General features: G+C 37.3%; 1 protein-coding gene across 3 annotated transcripts in view; it reads right to left on the bottom strand.

Annotated features, from left to right (window-relative positions):
* Positions 1-588: 588 nt before the first annotated feature.
* Positions 589-16,562, bottom strand: part of ZNF385D (zinc finger protein 385D) — a 428,248-nt gene continuing 412,274 nt past the window's right edge. For all 3 annotated transcript variants that reach the window (XM_040352986.1, XM_040352987.1, XM_040352985.1), the window contains 2 exons: positions 11,693-11,794; positions 589-2,417 (listed from right to left, as the gene is read on the bottom strand). In XM_040352986.1, coding sequence (XP_040208920.1) covers positions 2,184-2,417; positions 11,693-11,794 — 336 coding nt within the window. In that variant the 3' untranslated portion in view covers positions 589-2,183. The remainder of the gene's footprint in view (positions 2,418-11,692; positions 11,795-16,562) is intronic.

The raw sequence follows: 16,562 nt of genomic DNA on the forward strand, positions 1-16,562 counted from the left end.
GTTCTGGTAACTGTATATGGTTAATATCTATAGTGATTAAATTCAATATATCGATTTCCTTTTTTTTATTTCACATGTCTTGTATTTATATATTTTTTTTCGATCTTTACATGCAGGCCAAATTGTTCATCATGTGTTTAAATGGAAAATTCCGCTTTTGACAAGGAAAGCCTATGTTTGACCTGCTTTGCCTGCATTTCATATGCACTTCAATAGTACATGCTTCAGCCAAAGAAACCCAGCACAATGCAAAGCAGATAAGACACAACTTCAGTTCAATGTTGAAGAGAAGAAAACAATACCCTAAACCTGCCCTCTCTACTGGATGATAGCTTCTTTTTTTTTGCCAAATAAACCATGTTGTCACCCTATTACAGGAAGTTAAAAATCAACAGATCCAATTATAGGATGAACAGTTGAAATAAACACATTTGTAAAGGTATTCCGTTATTTATAGACATGTACCAGGCCTTATACACTAGAAAAACTACACTTTGCAGCATTTTTTTTTTGGCAGATGAAACCAAAGTTTACCTAACTGTAGAGGTGTTGTGTAAGAGAGTACCAATCCACTGCACTTTCTGTGAATACACATTTAATAATTTATTTCACTTTATGGCACGTATCTTCCTTAATCTCATAAACACAATAAATTATTTTTAATTTGTATTTTCTTCATTTGAATTGAATTATGTTGTTTTCTTTCAAAAACAAATACATTTGGTAAAATCCATGAAAATAGCTCCAAAAGGCAAATAAAATGTATATACTGTAGGTATAGTGAAAAAGCAGGAACTATGTTTAAAACACAGAATGTATTTCATTTAAACATATTCCCTAAATGAAAATTACATTGCACTGTTTCCCCATTAAAAACAATCTTACAACATTAAAATTAACTCCCACTATGGAAAGTTAATTTAACAGTTCAGCTATAAATCCCATAGCATACTTAATAGAAGCCTATACCATATTGGCTGAGCAGCAAGAATAAATCTGTGCATTATTACAAAGAACAGTATCACATACATGAAAGTCTGGGGACAATAGTCCACACATACACACATGGCACATATAATACATTACATACTGTATTTCATCCACTAAATAACAATCCATAATACAGCAGTAAACATATTTAGATGAAGATACACATAATCTCCTTAGCATTTTATTTTTATTTTGCTTGAATAGAGCCTAAAATGTCTTTCAAGAAGAATTTAAAATGTATTTAGGAAATGCCAAGATCAGCTAATGCTTTTTTTCTCTAAACAGGACAACATATAACACTACTGTGGGAAAAAATACCTATAGCTTCCAATAAGTTGAGGTACCCTGCAAGCCTTGAATTGAGCATGACTTGGATACCATTCACAGTGTTTATACATTGGGCACCAAATATCTCCTCACCTCTAAATTCTTTAGGGTACAAGGGTCAAATGTGTGTTTCAAAGCTAAAGGAGAATACTACTTAAACTACAGGGAGATACTTGGCTTCCCCTGCATGCTATGGCTGTTGGTATTTTGTCAAATGAATAAAGGTGTCTGAAAGCTTCTGGTCTTGCACTAAGCAACTAGGTTCCACATATATTTTTTTCAGGACAGATTATAGAATCCAAAATGATTAGTTGCTATGGACAAGACAGATACATTTTCTTTTATATATTCTTGATACAAGAAGTTGGGTGTTTCTAAAAGCACTTGGTCAGTAGAAGAAAGAAGACCAAAGATACCATTGCTGCACTCTTTAGCTATTCTAGAGTTTCTCTAGGAATGGAACAAAGGTGATATCACCTGAACAGGTCCTCAATAGTCTTGATAGTCTCAGAAGTTCCCCGAATTTAGTTTATTAATTTTTAGTTTCCAGGACTTGGTCAAAAGTCGAGATTTCCCTATTAAATGACATATTGACAACCTGAAACTTAATATTGTTTTACCTTTAATGCTAATAAAGCTGCAAATACATGGGTCAGGAAATGTTTCCACACATTACAGCAATTTAAGAAGAAAACTTGGGGAATGCAAATACAACCTTTGATCTTCATCTCCAGCATTTTCTGCTATGAAAAGTTCTGGCTTACTTTAGAGTTTAAACTATAAATAACAATGCATAGTTCTTTTATATATTTTTTTATTTAGTTTTGGAAAAAAATTATTGCAGTACAGTCACCCCTGCTTCAAGTTCAATAAGGAGCAAACAAAACAGGTGCGTGGGTGGTCCGTATTGGCCCAGGAGCTGGCCTCAGAAGTGCTGGAGGAAGTGCTGACGTTTGGAATAGTGTGGCTCCTGGCGCAGTTCGGAGGCTGAAAGATGAATTCACAGCGGCGGCACAAACAGCGGCAGCTGCTGCAAGTGGATTTGATAGGATCCGTGCTGTTAATGGCTTTAGACGCTGCTTGGAAAAAGCTAATTTTATCTATTAATTAAAAAAATAAAATAATTAGACATTTAATCTGTGTAATTGTCACAATAACACTAATAAAACTAGAAAACTATAGAATAAAGATAAATACTGTAAACTACTACAAAATGTACAATTCCATAATTGGGAATGTTTGAATACTATAAATCAACCATGATAATTTCATTCCACTTAAAACGTTAACTCTGTATACTCATGTACGTTTTGTATAACCCTATTGGCCTGACAATGTGTCCTTTTGTTCTTTGTCATTGTTATGTTTTATAAAAAATTCAATAAAAATGTATTGATGCAAAAAAATAAACATCAATCATATTTTAAAACATAAACTTTATCACCAGCAAAAACACCAGCATCATCTGTCATTATTATTATCGTAAACAGGGAGCACTTATCCGTTGCTTTACCATGTATGTATTGGTATTAAAATAGCATACAATTGCATATTCACACTAGATATTAGATAAAATATTACACTTTAAACCCATACTGATGTCTTTCAGGGAAATAAGAGCCCACAGTTTTTGTATTTTCCTAAAGAAAAGTAAAATTTACAAAAAAAGGCAATACAGTTAATGTAGTTCAATTTGAATCAGTTAAGTACTGCACATTATGGCAGCTCCTACACACCATAGTACTTTCATGATAGCCTTGGGTTGCGGTAGGAATAAGTAGTTAGGAATTTCCACATCGTAATATCAAGGTACAAATATAAATGCATAGTTACATAACACATCTATATTATTATAAAAAAAAACTCCTGGAAAAACTCTGCTGGGTTAAAAAAATTGAATAGTCAAGAGATGTATGCCACCTCCTGGATCTCTGGCTGTTATTTATTTACAGTTAAAGTGGAGTTTCCATCCCAACATTTTTTTTCATTATTGTGCTCATTAGACTTAAAAAAAGAAAGAAAAAAGTTATTTTTTTTACTCATCTGGAAATGCCTGTTGCTATGCGGTCCCACAAAATCTGCCTTTGGAATCACCTAGGATCCTGACATCATCTCCCTCTAATTCTCCTAGGAAATGTGTGTCATAATTTCCCAGGATACAGTGTGCTACCCAATTATCACTCCCCATCCAAGACTTCCAGGAAGTAAGTGCTTGTGGGCTTCACAATGCCCACAAGCAAAATGACAATGGTGTGGACATAGTTTTATAAACTATCTTTTTTGAATAACTATGCAAAGCGGCGGTGGATTGTAAAATAGTAAGTGACCGGATTTATATTATAAAAATGCATGATGAAAGGACATACATTTAAAAAATGCTAATTGTCGTTGGAACCCCGCTTTAAGTTGTTTAAGAATAAAAGTTTGTTCCAATGATAAAATGTATGCAAACCCAGCACATTTAATCGGTTGTACTTCTACCTCCTTCTTCAGGGCTTGAAAAAATTAAAACCGTGAAACTAATTTTGTGTATTCAAAAACAGTTTGTTGTTAGATTTTGTTAATATGGGATTGCACAGCAATCCGTAAGCACCTGGATTGTGCTTATGGAAATAAATATTTCCTTTTAAACCCATCCTGGTTCACAGTAGCGCAATTTCAGATGTCACACAGAATTGCATAACAATGGAAGACACATTGGGAGTTATTTACGAAAGGCAAAGCGCAAAGTGCACCTTAAATTGCACTGAAAGTGCACTTGGAAGTGAAGTCGTTGTAAATCTGAGGGATAGATCTGAAACGAGGGGAAGCTCTGATGATTTTATTATCCAAAAATGTGCAAGCTAAAATGCTGTTTTTTTCTTTTGCTTGCATGTCCCCCTCGGATCTATAGCGACTGCACTTCCAAGTGCACTTTCAGTGCAATTTCAAGTGCACTTTGCACTTGTAGTTTGCACTTGTAGTGAAAAGTGGATTTTTCTTTAGTGAATAACCCCCATTGTATTCAATGGAGGCCATTCACATCAATGTGACAGAGGGTGGAAAATTTTTGGAAAAGGTCCTGTACTTCATTGGTGCGATTCTAGTGTGATTTTGTCCCCATAGACAGAAATCACATGGTGCATCCAATCGCAGTGGCAAACAATTTCACTTTTGTTTTAACATTTGACTTTCCTCCCAAGCAAATAAGTAGTGGTAGTAGTAGTACAAAAACGCACAGCCATAAAATTACATCAAAACTGCAATGAAGTCACACTATATCATTGCACTTGAAATCGGATCAAAATCACATCCCACTAGTGTGAAACAGGCCTTAAATGCATTCCAATTATATGAGCTTAGATGCTACAGATTAATATTACACTTCCAGTAAAAGTAACTCAGCTCTCTACTTATAGCACAAAGGTGCCTTTGAAGCATTATTTCTGTTCTTAAATATTAATGAACAATGTAGATGTAAAAGCAGCTACGTATATTGTAGAGAATGACTACGTGGAGATTGGTGCTATTAGAAAGCAAACCGACAAGGGTATTCCCTTGCTTTTAAAGCAACACAGCTAAATACTTTTGTAAAATATTAAATATATCTAGATTATTAAATTAGCATAAGACATAGATTGCAAGCTAGTAAAAAATTAAAGCCATATTAAACATACAAGTTTTCTTGTTTTATTTTCTCTCTCAAGATATGCTATATTCAGATAAGAGAAATGCTTTTACAGAGTGCTTATCTCAATTTTACAGTGAAACACCCTGGAGGACAAAAATCCATTCTTGTATGCAGCATGTTCTAATAGCTGTAGATACTTTCATTTGATGATTGAAAATGTTCAAAAGATGTTCTTTTAAGATAATAATTTTTATCAAAGGATTCACTAATTTGGAGAGAAAACAAGCCTACAAGCAATTATAAAGTTTAAGTGCTGTTTACTAAATGTTATTTGGAAATAAGATGAACATATACTGTAAAGCCCTGTACACACGATCGGTCCATCCGATGAAAATGGTCTGATCGGTTATTAGTTAACCGATGAAGCTGACTGATGGTCAGTCGTGCCTACACACCATCGGTTAAAAAAACGATTGTGTCAGAACGCGGTGACGTAAAACATGACGTGCTGAAAAAAATGAAGTTCAATGCTTCCAAGCATGCGTCGACTTGATTCTGAGCATGCGTGGATTTTTAACCGATGGACATGCCTACAAACGATTGTTTTTTTCTATCGGTTAGGTATCCATCGGTTAAATTTAAAACAAGATTGCTTTTTTTTAACCTATGAATAAATAACCGATGGGGCCCACACACGATCGGTTTGGTCCGATGAAAACGGTCCATCAGACCGTTCTCATCGGTTTGACCGATCGTGTTTGTACGCGGCATTAGTAATGTAACTTATGTTATAATATAATCAAAAGTATGGGTAAATTATTAGCACATATTTGAACTGATACAGTATTAAAAACCCATTGATGCAACAGGTAAATAATATGTACCAACATATATAGACGTTATAATAAATGATTGGATATCAATTGGTTTGGCTTTTGCTTACAAAAACATATTATAATTAGGAAGTTAGTGTTCCCAGACAAAATATTCAAAATGTATTTCAATGTTTTACTGGCAAAGCTATATCATGTGCAACATAGTTTTATATTGACTAATAATGTGTTCAGTTGTTATATAGCACAGTAATTAACACCTTCCCATCTGGCCTATAGTAAAATAACAGCTAGGCAGGAGCACTGTTGTTTTGGGAGGATGTCATATGACAGGCCACGCTCTGGCGTGATCTGTCACCTGCCCTGTCCACCCAACATTGCAGATGACAGATCACTGTAATATTCCACTGCCAGTACAATGTGATCACTATGGCTAATCACAGCAGATCATAAAACAGTTGTACACGATGAAAGGCTTTGATCCATGCCTTTCATTGTGTGCTATTATAATGAGCTCTGTGATTGGTCAGTCATCACATGGTACAGACAGGGCCAATCACAGCCCATCTGTACCGTGTTATCGGTTGTGTCCAATCACAGCTAATGACAATAGTAAACACTGAATGAGTACTTTTCATTTAGAAAAAAAAAATGGTTGCGTATAACTGTAAAATTCTCAGCTATAAGCAATCACAGTGTGTAAAAAAAAGAAGATCTGTTCACCCCCATCCCAGAGTAATACATTCTTAATGTGGTAACATTGCATTGTTCTGGTCACTGTATGTAAAAAAGAGGAAAACATCTATAAAAAATAAAAACTTGAAAAACAATAGAATAAAAATGTATTTATTTATTTTTACATACTGTCACCAGTCAGTGTTCCTGATCATTGCCACACCACTCAAATTATGATTTTGCACTGCACTGGTGACAGTATGTTAAAAATGTGACTATAAATTACAACTTCACAAAACTTGCCATGCCTCTTACTAAATACCTCGGACTGTTTACTTTTCAAAAATGGGTAATTTTTGGGATATTTGTACTGTCCTGGCATTTTTGGGCCTCAGGAAATGAGATGGGCCATTAGATTCAAAATTCAAAATTGAATTAGTAGTTTTAGATAGTTGTGCAGTGGGTAGTTTTAGATGTACTGACGATCATTTGACAAGTTCCTGTTCACTCTAAAAAAAAACAATCACTAGCAGATATTTTTCACATGATTGGAAACATTGAGTGAACATTCACACAATTTATTGAGTGAAGCTTCTCAACTCCTTTAGTAAAATAGCCCAATCTTGTTTCTAATTAGATGGAACCAGTTCTGCTAGTCCTCAGACACAGTGGGGGGACATTGCAGGATCCTGGTGACAAGGTACAGTAAGTAACCTGGACCAGGATTCTTCAAAGTAATCGCGAGTGTGGCTCGGGATTACCGCTAATGGTACTGAAATTTAACCCCGATCCACACGGGAAAACCACCAGGGAGGTTAAGAGAACATTTTTATTTACACAAAGGGAAAAAACAGAAGCAGAAAAATGGGGAAAAGTCTAGGTTATGTGTATATATAAACTATTACAGTGAGAGCTCTGCTGTTTTTTCCTGTGCATGTCAAACTCTTTAATAACCTAAAAAAAACATGCAGTATCAGTACCTACATTTTCTTGGTGTCTTAACCTATCACTGAAAGAGGTAGCAGAGGAGGTTTTGTGGTGGACAGTGCAATCTGCAAAGGAGGTGGTTATGGTTTCATGCTGATTGAACTCTTACCTTCGGTAAGTGCATCCCCAAAGGGGATTGTCCCCCCACGTGGTGATTAATCTCGGGTGAAAAGGAGCACTGGGCACTGATCGTATGACACATCACATCCATCCCTATTTGCACCACTATCTATTCCTATATATATATGATATATATAGAGGACTTTCAAACGGCTGTTTGATTTTTAGCGCTGTTGCAGCACTATTTTGGACTTTAAAAGTTTTGAATGATACTGCTTTATTTTATATTGTATTTCGTTTTAACAGCTGCTACTACTATTGGGCATTTATCTTACTGTATTTATTATTCTTTGTGTTTTGTTTCTGAGTGCTGAGTAGTGTTTATTTATTTTTAGGTAGGGCAGTTTTAAACACTTTTTTTCCAGAGCACAACAACTGCCACTTTAAATGCTAATGTTTGGTACCTTTACCTAGTAGACACTGCCAGTAAAAAACAAACATGCATTTGGGTGGGGAACATTTTTTCCTATAAAAGACCACTTAAAAGTAGACTTTAATAGAAAATAAACAACCTAATATATTATCATCTCAGAGAAAAAAAATCTGTGAACTGGCAAATGTTTGAACCTGAGTAGTAAACCGTAGTTGGAGCATATTTTGTTTAGGACTTGATCAGCTACCGTAAGAGGGGGGGGGGCATATACTGGCTTCTGGAATTGTCCAGATAGGACTGAATTTTTTATTTTCATTTTCAAGATTATTTTAGCCTTGCTTCATATGTATTTTAAAATACAATGTAATTACCCTAATTACATTCATGGCATAGTACAATTAAGTTATCTAAATGTTTAGGTTATCTTAAATTACTTGCAATTAGGAGTAGGGATTAGAAATAAAGTTTTCAAGAGTTTGCAAAAGCTGACTTTTACTAGAATCAAAGTGCATGCCTAGACAAAAAAATATGTACCGTACATCTCTTTAAACCATAAACATTCCCCCCATGGTTTATCTTTAATAATACAATAGAGTCCTATTTCTGTTTTACCATTGGGGGGTGGAAAAAAAAGCTTATGTGACATGGTGCCTTCATCTCCAGTCCTCAAGCTGCACAACAAGAAGACACACATTATCCCGCCAGTCTTGAGCACATGCAAAGTGGACCCAGTCTCTTCCTCTGTCAGGGAGCCAATCTCAAACAACCTGACTCCAGGATCCTCTTCACAACTGTCCTAATTCCTCAGCTAGGGACTTTAAATAGCAAGCTCAAGTCCTTGCCCCCTTGCATGCCCACCCTGGTGCTGAAGCTCTAAGGCTCCCCTCTTGCATAGGTCCCGAACTCTGAGGAGGGGGAGTCCAGGACTTGTGCAGCAGGGAGACTGGAAGCAGCAACACTGGGCTGGGCATACGAGGGAGACAGAGGTGTTAAGCTTCTTTTCGTCCCATGCACCTCTGTGCTCTTCCTGGTTCCTAAGTATCTCTCCCATAGCAGATCTTTAAAAGATAGCTCCTTATCAACGATCCCTACACAATTTACCTTGCCCCTCAAATCAGCCCACCAGCACATCTCTCTCCCCGTCAGAATCCCTCTCCCCCATTTACCACCAGCAAAACCTGCCTTTTCCCATGCCTTTTCCCCTCCCACTGCCTTACCCATGCCTTTTACCCCTCCAACTCAGTGTTCTTACAGCAAACCCCCATGATAATATCCCCTTCCCCATTACACTGTGTCCTCATCCCTCACTCAGAAGTGCATGCACTTCTCCCCACTCATCATACAACAGATGCCACCCTGCCTGAGCACAGTACATCCCTCTCCTTCACATACTGCCCACAATTAAACTATCCAACACTTCTCTCCTGCACATACTGCTCACTGTCATAACCTCTTCCACTCCCCTGCTGCATATACTGCCCACTGTTATAGATGCCACACTCCTCTACGGCAAGTACTGCCTGCTGTCTAATGCTTTACACTTCTCTACTGCACACATTGCCTGTCAGAATGCTATCCACACTCCTCTCTGTCTCATTCTACCCACTACCATATACTTTACATTCATATACTGCACACATGGACACACTTTTTGGCAAAAATCGACACACTTTTGCTAGTCCCTGCTGAACTACAGAACCCCACTAGTTGTCATTGCTCTCCAAATGCATACATTATTGCTACTTCCTTGACTTTCAGGAGCCCTTATAGCCATTGTATGCAAGAAAAAAGGTTTTGGGAGGTGTAGATTTGGTGTTATGCCTATGTCAGTAGAAACTGTTCCTCCAGAATCTACACCTACAGGAGTTCTAGAAGCCTTGTGATGATGTCACAGAGTGTTTTAAAAGGGACTCCTTGCTACAGGAAAAGGACAATAAAAACATTCTGGAACATGATCTAGAGTAGGAAGGGGTAGTTGTTGGAGGTAAATTTTGGTCAAGCCTATACATATTCTTTAAAGGAAAACTATCATTAGAGACATACATTATATAGGTAGTCTTTTCCAGCACCCGTATCTAAATAAAAAACAGTTCTGTGGCTGTCATGCTGACCTTTTGTGATTCAAATATTGAAGAGGGGGGGGGGCAACAAATGGCAGTACCTTTTTTTTTTCAATAATGTATTCCTTTCAGATTTAAAATAAAAGTACATGTGTTACAGAGCCTTGAAAAAGTATTCACACCCATTGAAATGTTCCACATTTTGTCATGTTACAACCAACAACGTAAATGTAGTATTTTACTAGGATTTTACATGATGGACCAACATAAAGTGTCACATAATTGTGAAGTGGAAGGAAAATGATGAGTGGTTTTCAAATTTTTTTACAAATAAATATGTGAAAAGTGTGGAGTGTGTTTGTATTCAGCCCCACTGAGTCAAAACTTTGCAGAACCACCTTTTTCCTGCAATTACAGCTGCACATCTTTTTTTGGGGTATGTCTCCTCTAGCTTTGCACATCTAGGGAGTGACATTCTTGTCCATTCTTCTTTGCAAAATAGCTCAAGCTCTGTCAGATTGGATAGAGGGCATCTGTGCCACAGATTCTCAATTGGATTTAGGTCTGAACTTTCAATGGACCATACTAGCACATATGCTTTGATGTAAACAGATTATAACAGGTTTTCTTCTAAGATTGCCCAGCAACTCTTCCCATCAACTCTTACCTACTTCCCTGTTCCTGCTAAAGAAAACCATCCCCACAACATGATGCTGACACCACCATGTTTCATGGTGGGAACGGTGTGTGCAGTGTTAGTTTTCTGCCACACATAGTGTTTTGCTTTATGGCCAAAAAGTAAAATTTGGGTCTCATCTGACCAGAGCACCTTCATCCAAATGTTTGCTATGTCCCCACATTACTTTTCACAAACTGCAAATGGTACTTCTAATGGTTTTCTTTCAACAATGGCTTTCTTCTTGCCACTCTTCTATAAAGGCCAGATTTGTGGAGTGCACGGCGATAGTTGTCCTGTGGACAGATTCTCCCACCTGAGCTGTGGATCTCTGCAGCTCCTTCAGAGTTACCATGGTACCATGGGCGTCTTGGCTGCTTCTCTGAATAATGCTCTCCTTTCCCGGCCTGTCAGCCTAGGTGGACAGCCATGTCTTGGTAGGTTTGCAGTTGTGCCATACTCTTTCCATTTTCGAATAATGGATTGAACAGTGCTCTGTGAGATGTTCAAAGATTTGGATATTTTTTTTGTAACCTAACACTGCTTTAATTAAACTTCTCCACAGCTTTATCACTTACCTGTCTGGTGTGCTCCTTGGCCTTTGTGATACTGTTTGTTCACTAAGGTTCTCTAACAAATCTCTGAGGGCTTCTCAGAACAGCTGTATTTATACTGAGATTAAATTACACACAGGTGGACTAATTAGATGACTTCTGAAGGCAATTGATTTCACTAGATTTTAGTTAGGGGTGTCAGAGTAAAGGGGGCTGAATACAAATGCACGCCACACTTTTCAGATATTTATTTGTAAAAAATTTGGAAAACCATTTATCATTTTCCTTCCACTTCACAATTATGTGCCACTTTGTGTTGGTCTATCACATACAATCCCCAAAAAATACATTTGCTATTTTAGTTGTAACATGACAAAATTTGGAAAATGTCAATGGGTATGAATACTTTTTCAGGGCACTGTATGTAATGATTTAAAACAAAAACCTTAATTTTCAAAATGGTATGCATTACATGAATTCAACTTACCACATCTGGAGTGGGAGTCTTCTGTACTTTAGTGTAAGGACTATATTTAGGTTTTGGTGGCTTCCCAGCTGCTCTGTCTTTGTGCCTTCGACTGCTTATGTGCTGAAAAATATCAGAATGGTAATAACAGAGTTGTAAAAAAAAATATTATTAGAAAAGTAACAACTACATGTCACAATAAATAGCTCATTCCAAATTGTTATTGTTCATTCACATGCAAAGGAACATACTGTATTGATCTGTTTGTCTCTATACATTCAATAGCAATATTTTGATTAACCTGGTCAAATTACAGCATCAATTTTCTCAGTGAAAATAATGTGAAAAATAAGCATGGCATCTTTCTGTAAATTCACAATTAATGTTTGCTAAATATAACAGACTGGAAACAAATAAAACATAAATAAGGAACCTTCAAAAGTTTGAACACCCTCCTGAGTAATCCACAGGTGTTTTTTTTTTGTAAGGTACCAGACTTTAATTAATTTCCAAGGGCTTATTCCAAGATAGGGGGGGGGGGGCACTTCTGTGACCCTTTGAATTCTGTGACCCTTTGAATCTGTCAAGGTGTTGTTCTCACAGTTAGCAGCCATGGACTTGGATATGAAAATAAGTATAACAGATTTTCAAAAAGCTTTGTAAGGATATCAAATATGTATTTGTAATTCCTGTAAAATAACTGAGATATAAAGAAGTTAAAGGTAAATGTTGAAGTCCAAACAAAAATCGGGAAGACCAAGACAAATCTCCAACAGAATCACTGGTAACCATACAAAACCCCAGTATCACTCCAATAGATCAGCAGTAAGGTTTAGTTGTCACTTATTGTGCATCACTTTATTGGCGAAAAATGATTAACATGAAAAAGCTATCAAAAGGAGACCTTGCTTCTGATCACTTTACTAAAATCAATGTCTGAAGTAAGAAACATAACACCTAGACAAGTAAAATACATTTTGGAACGAACTGCTTTATGGTAAATGTGTCAGGAAGGCACTAGCACTAGTACAGCTGAAGCTCCAAAACGTCCACGGGGACACAGATGTGCAGGTGCCCATTTGCATGTGCATAACCATGCATGAATGAGCATGCACCCATTGCTAATGTTGGCACCAATGACACTATTTAAACTGCAGCAGTGCTATCAGCCAGTGCTGGCTGATCTGTAGCTATTACCCATGTTCCTGTATTGACTCCTGTTATTGAACTGGCTTGCCTTGACCTTGCTTAAACACTTCCTGCCCTGACCTTGGTCTGTCTCTGGATTTGCTCTGTCTCCTGTTCATCTGCCTGATATAACAATGACAACTTTTGCTTGTACCCAGACTGTTCTCTGCCTGCCGTCTATGACTGTATCTGGCCACCTGTTGCCTACTTGGCTTGTATCAAGTTATTCTTCAGCTGTGCTCTGCATGCTACCTGGTCCCTGCTGGTTCTTCACCTGCTGAATGTTACCAATCCTGACACACCAGCCACCTGCTAGCTGCCAATCAAGAATCTGCTGCCTGTTGTCTGCCTAGTTGGCGGTCTGCTGCCATCCGCCGTTCCAGTAATCTGACCTTCTTCTGGAGACACACCTGCCGCCTGCTGCTGTGGCTGATGGAAAATCCTCCAGGCACTCATACCTTACCATGCTCTCGTGGCAACTGTCGCAACAGTGGTCTCAGAGCCAGGGCTGTATGAGAAGCCTCCCTCTACATGTCAGGCTCTGTCACAAGGTACGTGACAAAATCATAACACATTGCTACAATAAGATATATTTTGAGGAAAAATTAGAATGTGAACAATAAAACTCCTGTTAATGCAATACATGGTAATGTATGAATGTGTGATTGCTTAGGGGTGTCATGCTTTTTGAACGGAACCAAAAATGCTATATTACAGTTGTGGGCAACACACTCATTCAACACACAGTAAAGTGTGTATGACCACCTTGCAAGAACAATGCGTTATAACCTAATTCCATAAATCTGTACCTATAAATAGTACAATGTGCTATTCTTTTAACTTAAAAAGTTCTAAGGATATATTCAAGTACTCTAAAACCAAATAGTAATTTCTACTTTTTCGTAATTTCTAAATTTTGCAGCATAAACTATGCTAAGGCTTTCAGCTGCTGAGCGAACAGTTAGTATACATAAAATATTGCTTGATTGATTTTGTATGTATGACAGGGCTATTTTATTTTTCCAGATGTTAATATCTCTAGCCCAAAATCACTACATCTCAGATCTCGCTATCTAGCTATCCTGCGAGATAAAGTATCTTTTGTTGTAAATCCATTGGTGTGACTGCATTAGTTTGAATATGCCCTCATCATCCAACCATCCAGGCTACCCAAACTATTCAAATATGTAGATACTTCGTCATTTGGCTGTAGTGTTTTAAAAATAAATATTTAACCGGTTCCTGACCGACTCACACAGATTTACTGTGGCAAAATGGCTCTCCTGGGCAAAATCCAGTACATATACGGCTTTGCCCAGGAGAGCCACCAGAGGGCGTGTGCGTGCGCCAGCAGCACGAGCGGCAGCTAGGGGGTTTGTGTGTGTAAACACACAAATCCCTGTGCTGTCAGAGGAGAGAAGACAGATCGTGTGTTTCTACAAAGTATAAACAGTGATCTGTCATCTCTCCTAATTAGTCCCACCCCCTACAGTTAGAAAACACAATAGGGAACACAGTTAACTCCTTTATCTCCCCCTAGTGTTAACCCCTTCCCTGCCAGTGACATTTACATAGTAATCAGTGCATAATTATAGCACTGATTGCTCTGTAAACGTCAATGGTCCCAAAAATGTGTCAAAAGTGTCCGACCTGCCTGCCGCAATGTTGCAATACCACTAAAAATCGAAGTTCACCGCCATTACTAGTAAAAAATAAATAAATAATAAAAATGCCATATAAATGCCATAAATCTTTCCCATAGTTTGTAGACGCTATAACATTTGTACAAACCAATCAATATACACTTATTGCAATTTTTTTTACCCAAAATATGTAGAAGAATACATATCGGCCTAAACTAAGGAAAAAAATATATATATATTTTTTAATTGGGATAATTACCATAGCAAAAAGTAAAATATATTGTGTTTTTTTCAAAATTGTTGCTATTCTTTAGTTTATAGCACACAAAATAAAAAACACAGAGGTGATCAAATACCACCAAATTGGGGTATTTCCCACAAAATCTGTGGGAAAGAAAAGGATGTCAATTTTGTTTGGGTAAAAAATCGCACCGTGCAACTGTCAGTTAAAGTTACGCAGTGTCGGATTGCAAAAAATGGCCCGGTCATTGAGCAGCCAAACCTTCTGGGGCTGAAGTGGTTAAACATAACAGTTAAAATAAAACATAAAAAGTGCTAGAGATGTGCTAACACGTATAGCAAAGTTGCAGACTGAATTTAATAGGGCACGGTTCATACAACGTCTACCTTTTTATCAATGCAGTAGATAAAATGTAGATTTGGTTTAATAGTAGAAAAAATGTAATTGATAATAAAAATTATGGGTTCAATAATAGCCCAGGAATGATCATAACTGTTTAGCTCTGTGTTTACATAAGTAAATAAAGAAGTAATTCAGCTGTAGGGTTTCAGGCCTAACACCAAACCTTTGAGATTAAAAAGATTGGACCCACAACTTTTGATAATGTTCTTTTATTCCATGTAAAATAAATTACTTTACAGAACATCTCTCCCTAGGTCAAATTACAAAAGAAACACAAAGGGACCTGAATTGGATTACGTTATTTACACTGGACCTTTCCAAAAGGTAATTGTGCAGGGACTAAAACACATTGCCTGCTTCATTTAAAATCTTGTAGCTATACAATAAACAGTAATTTAGAGGTGACATTGGTTTAGAACTGCTATTCCCCTGCAAAGAACTGCACTTTAGATAAACAAATTGATGCAAAACTGACCAATAGGCTGCTCTCCTGTATCAGCATCATAGATTACAGAAAACGATAGTTTTACATTTCATGTGAAACCTTTGTGAAATGAACCAGTTTAGTTACAACAACTTGTAAGGTTACCTATTAAACTTGTCAGTTTGGGAGAAAGAAGGATAATCCATGCCATTGCCTTATAGGAGCACAACAGAGTTTTATTGAGTAGGTCAGGTTTCTTATGTCTCCCATATGAGAAAGAGAGGGCAGCAGAAGTTCTGGGACACCCACAGCAATAAAACTGTTAACTGTTTTTGACCTTCACATTATATATTTTTTGCTAATCATAACAACCCCTCTAATTTTCTATATTTTTATCTTTTCCAAATAAATTATCCAGTCATTATTTTATGCCGAACCAAGTTTCTGTAATACTGATTATTTTATAATCTTTGACTATGATAACCAATCAACAATTTTAGGCTGGTTACTTTAATTTTCCTGATCTGTTGAAGATTATTGTGCCTTGGGATAGAAACATTTACTGAGAACATTACAAACTATGTATACTTTTATTGAATATAGGTGGATGCTAATTAAAACACGATGGCAATGACATGTTCTGGAGGTTGGATAGTTGCTTAAAGTGACTGCAATTTTTTTTAAATACCAAACATGTCATACTTACCTGCTCTGTGCAATGGTTTTGCAACAAGGAGCTCTCCTTTTCTTCTTTGGTCCCCTGCCAGTGTTCCTAGCCCCTGCCCCTTGCTTAGTGCCCCCATCACAAGCAACTTGTTATGGGGCCACTCGTGCATGCTTGTTCCTGACCTGGCTTTATGTGACCTTAAGCCTCTCCCCACAGCTGGCTGTGATTGACAGCAGCAGAAGTCAATGGCTTGACTGCTGTAACTGAGCCAATAAGGATGGAGCAGGGGGCTGGGAAAATTAGGAGGGAGATAGCGATAGTGCATC

This window comes from Rana temporaria, chromosome 5 (genome assembly GCF_905171775.1).
Source record: "Rana temporaria chromosome 5, aRanTem1.1, whole genome shotgun sequence".
In the NCBI taxonomy this organism is placed as follows: Eukaryota; Metazoa; Chordata; class Amphibia; order Anura; family Ranidae; genus Rana; species Rana temporaria.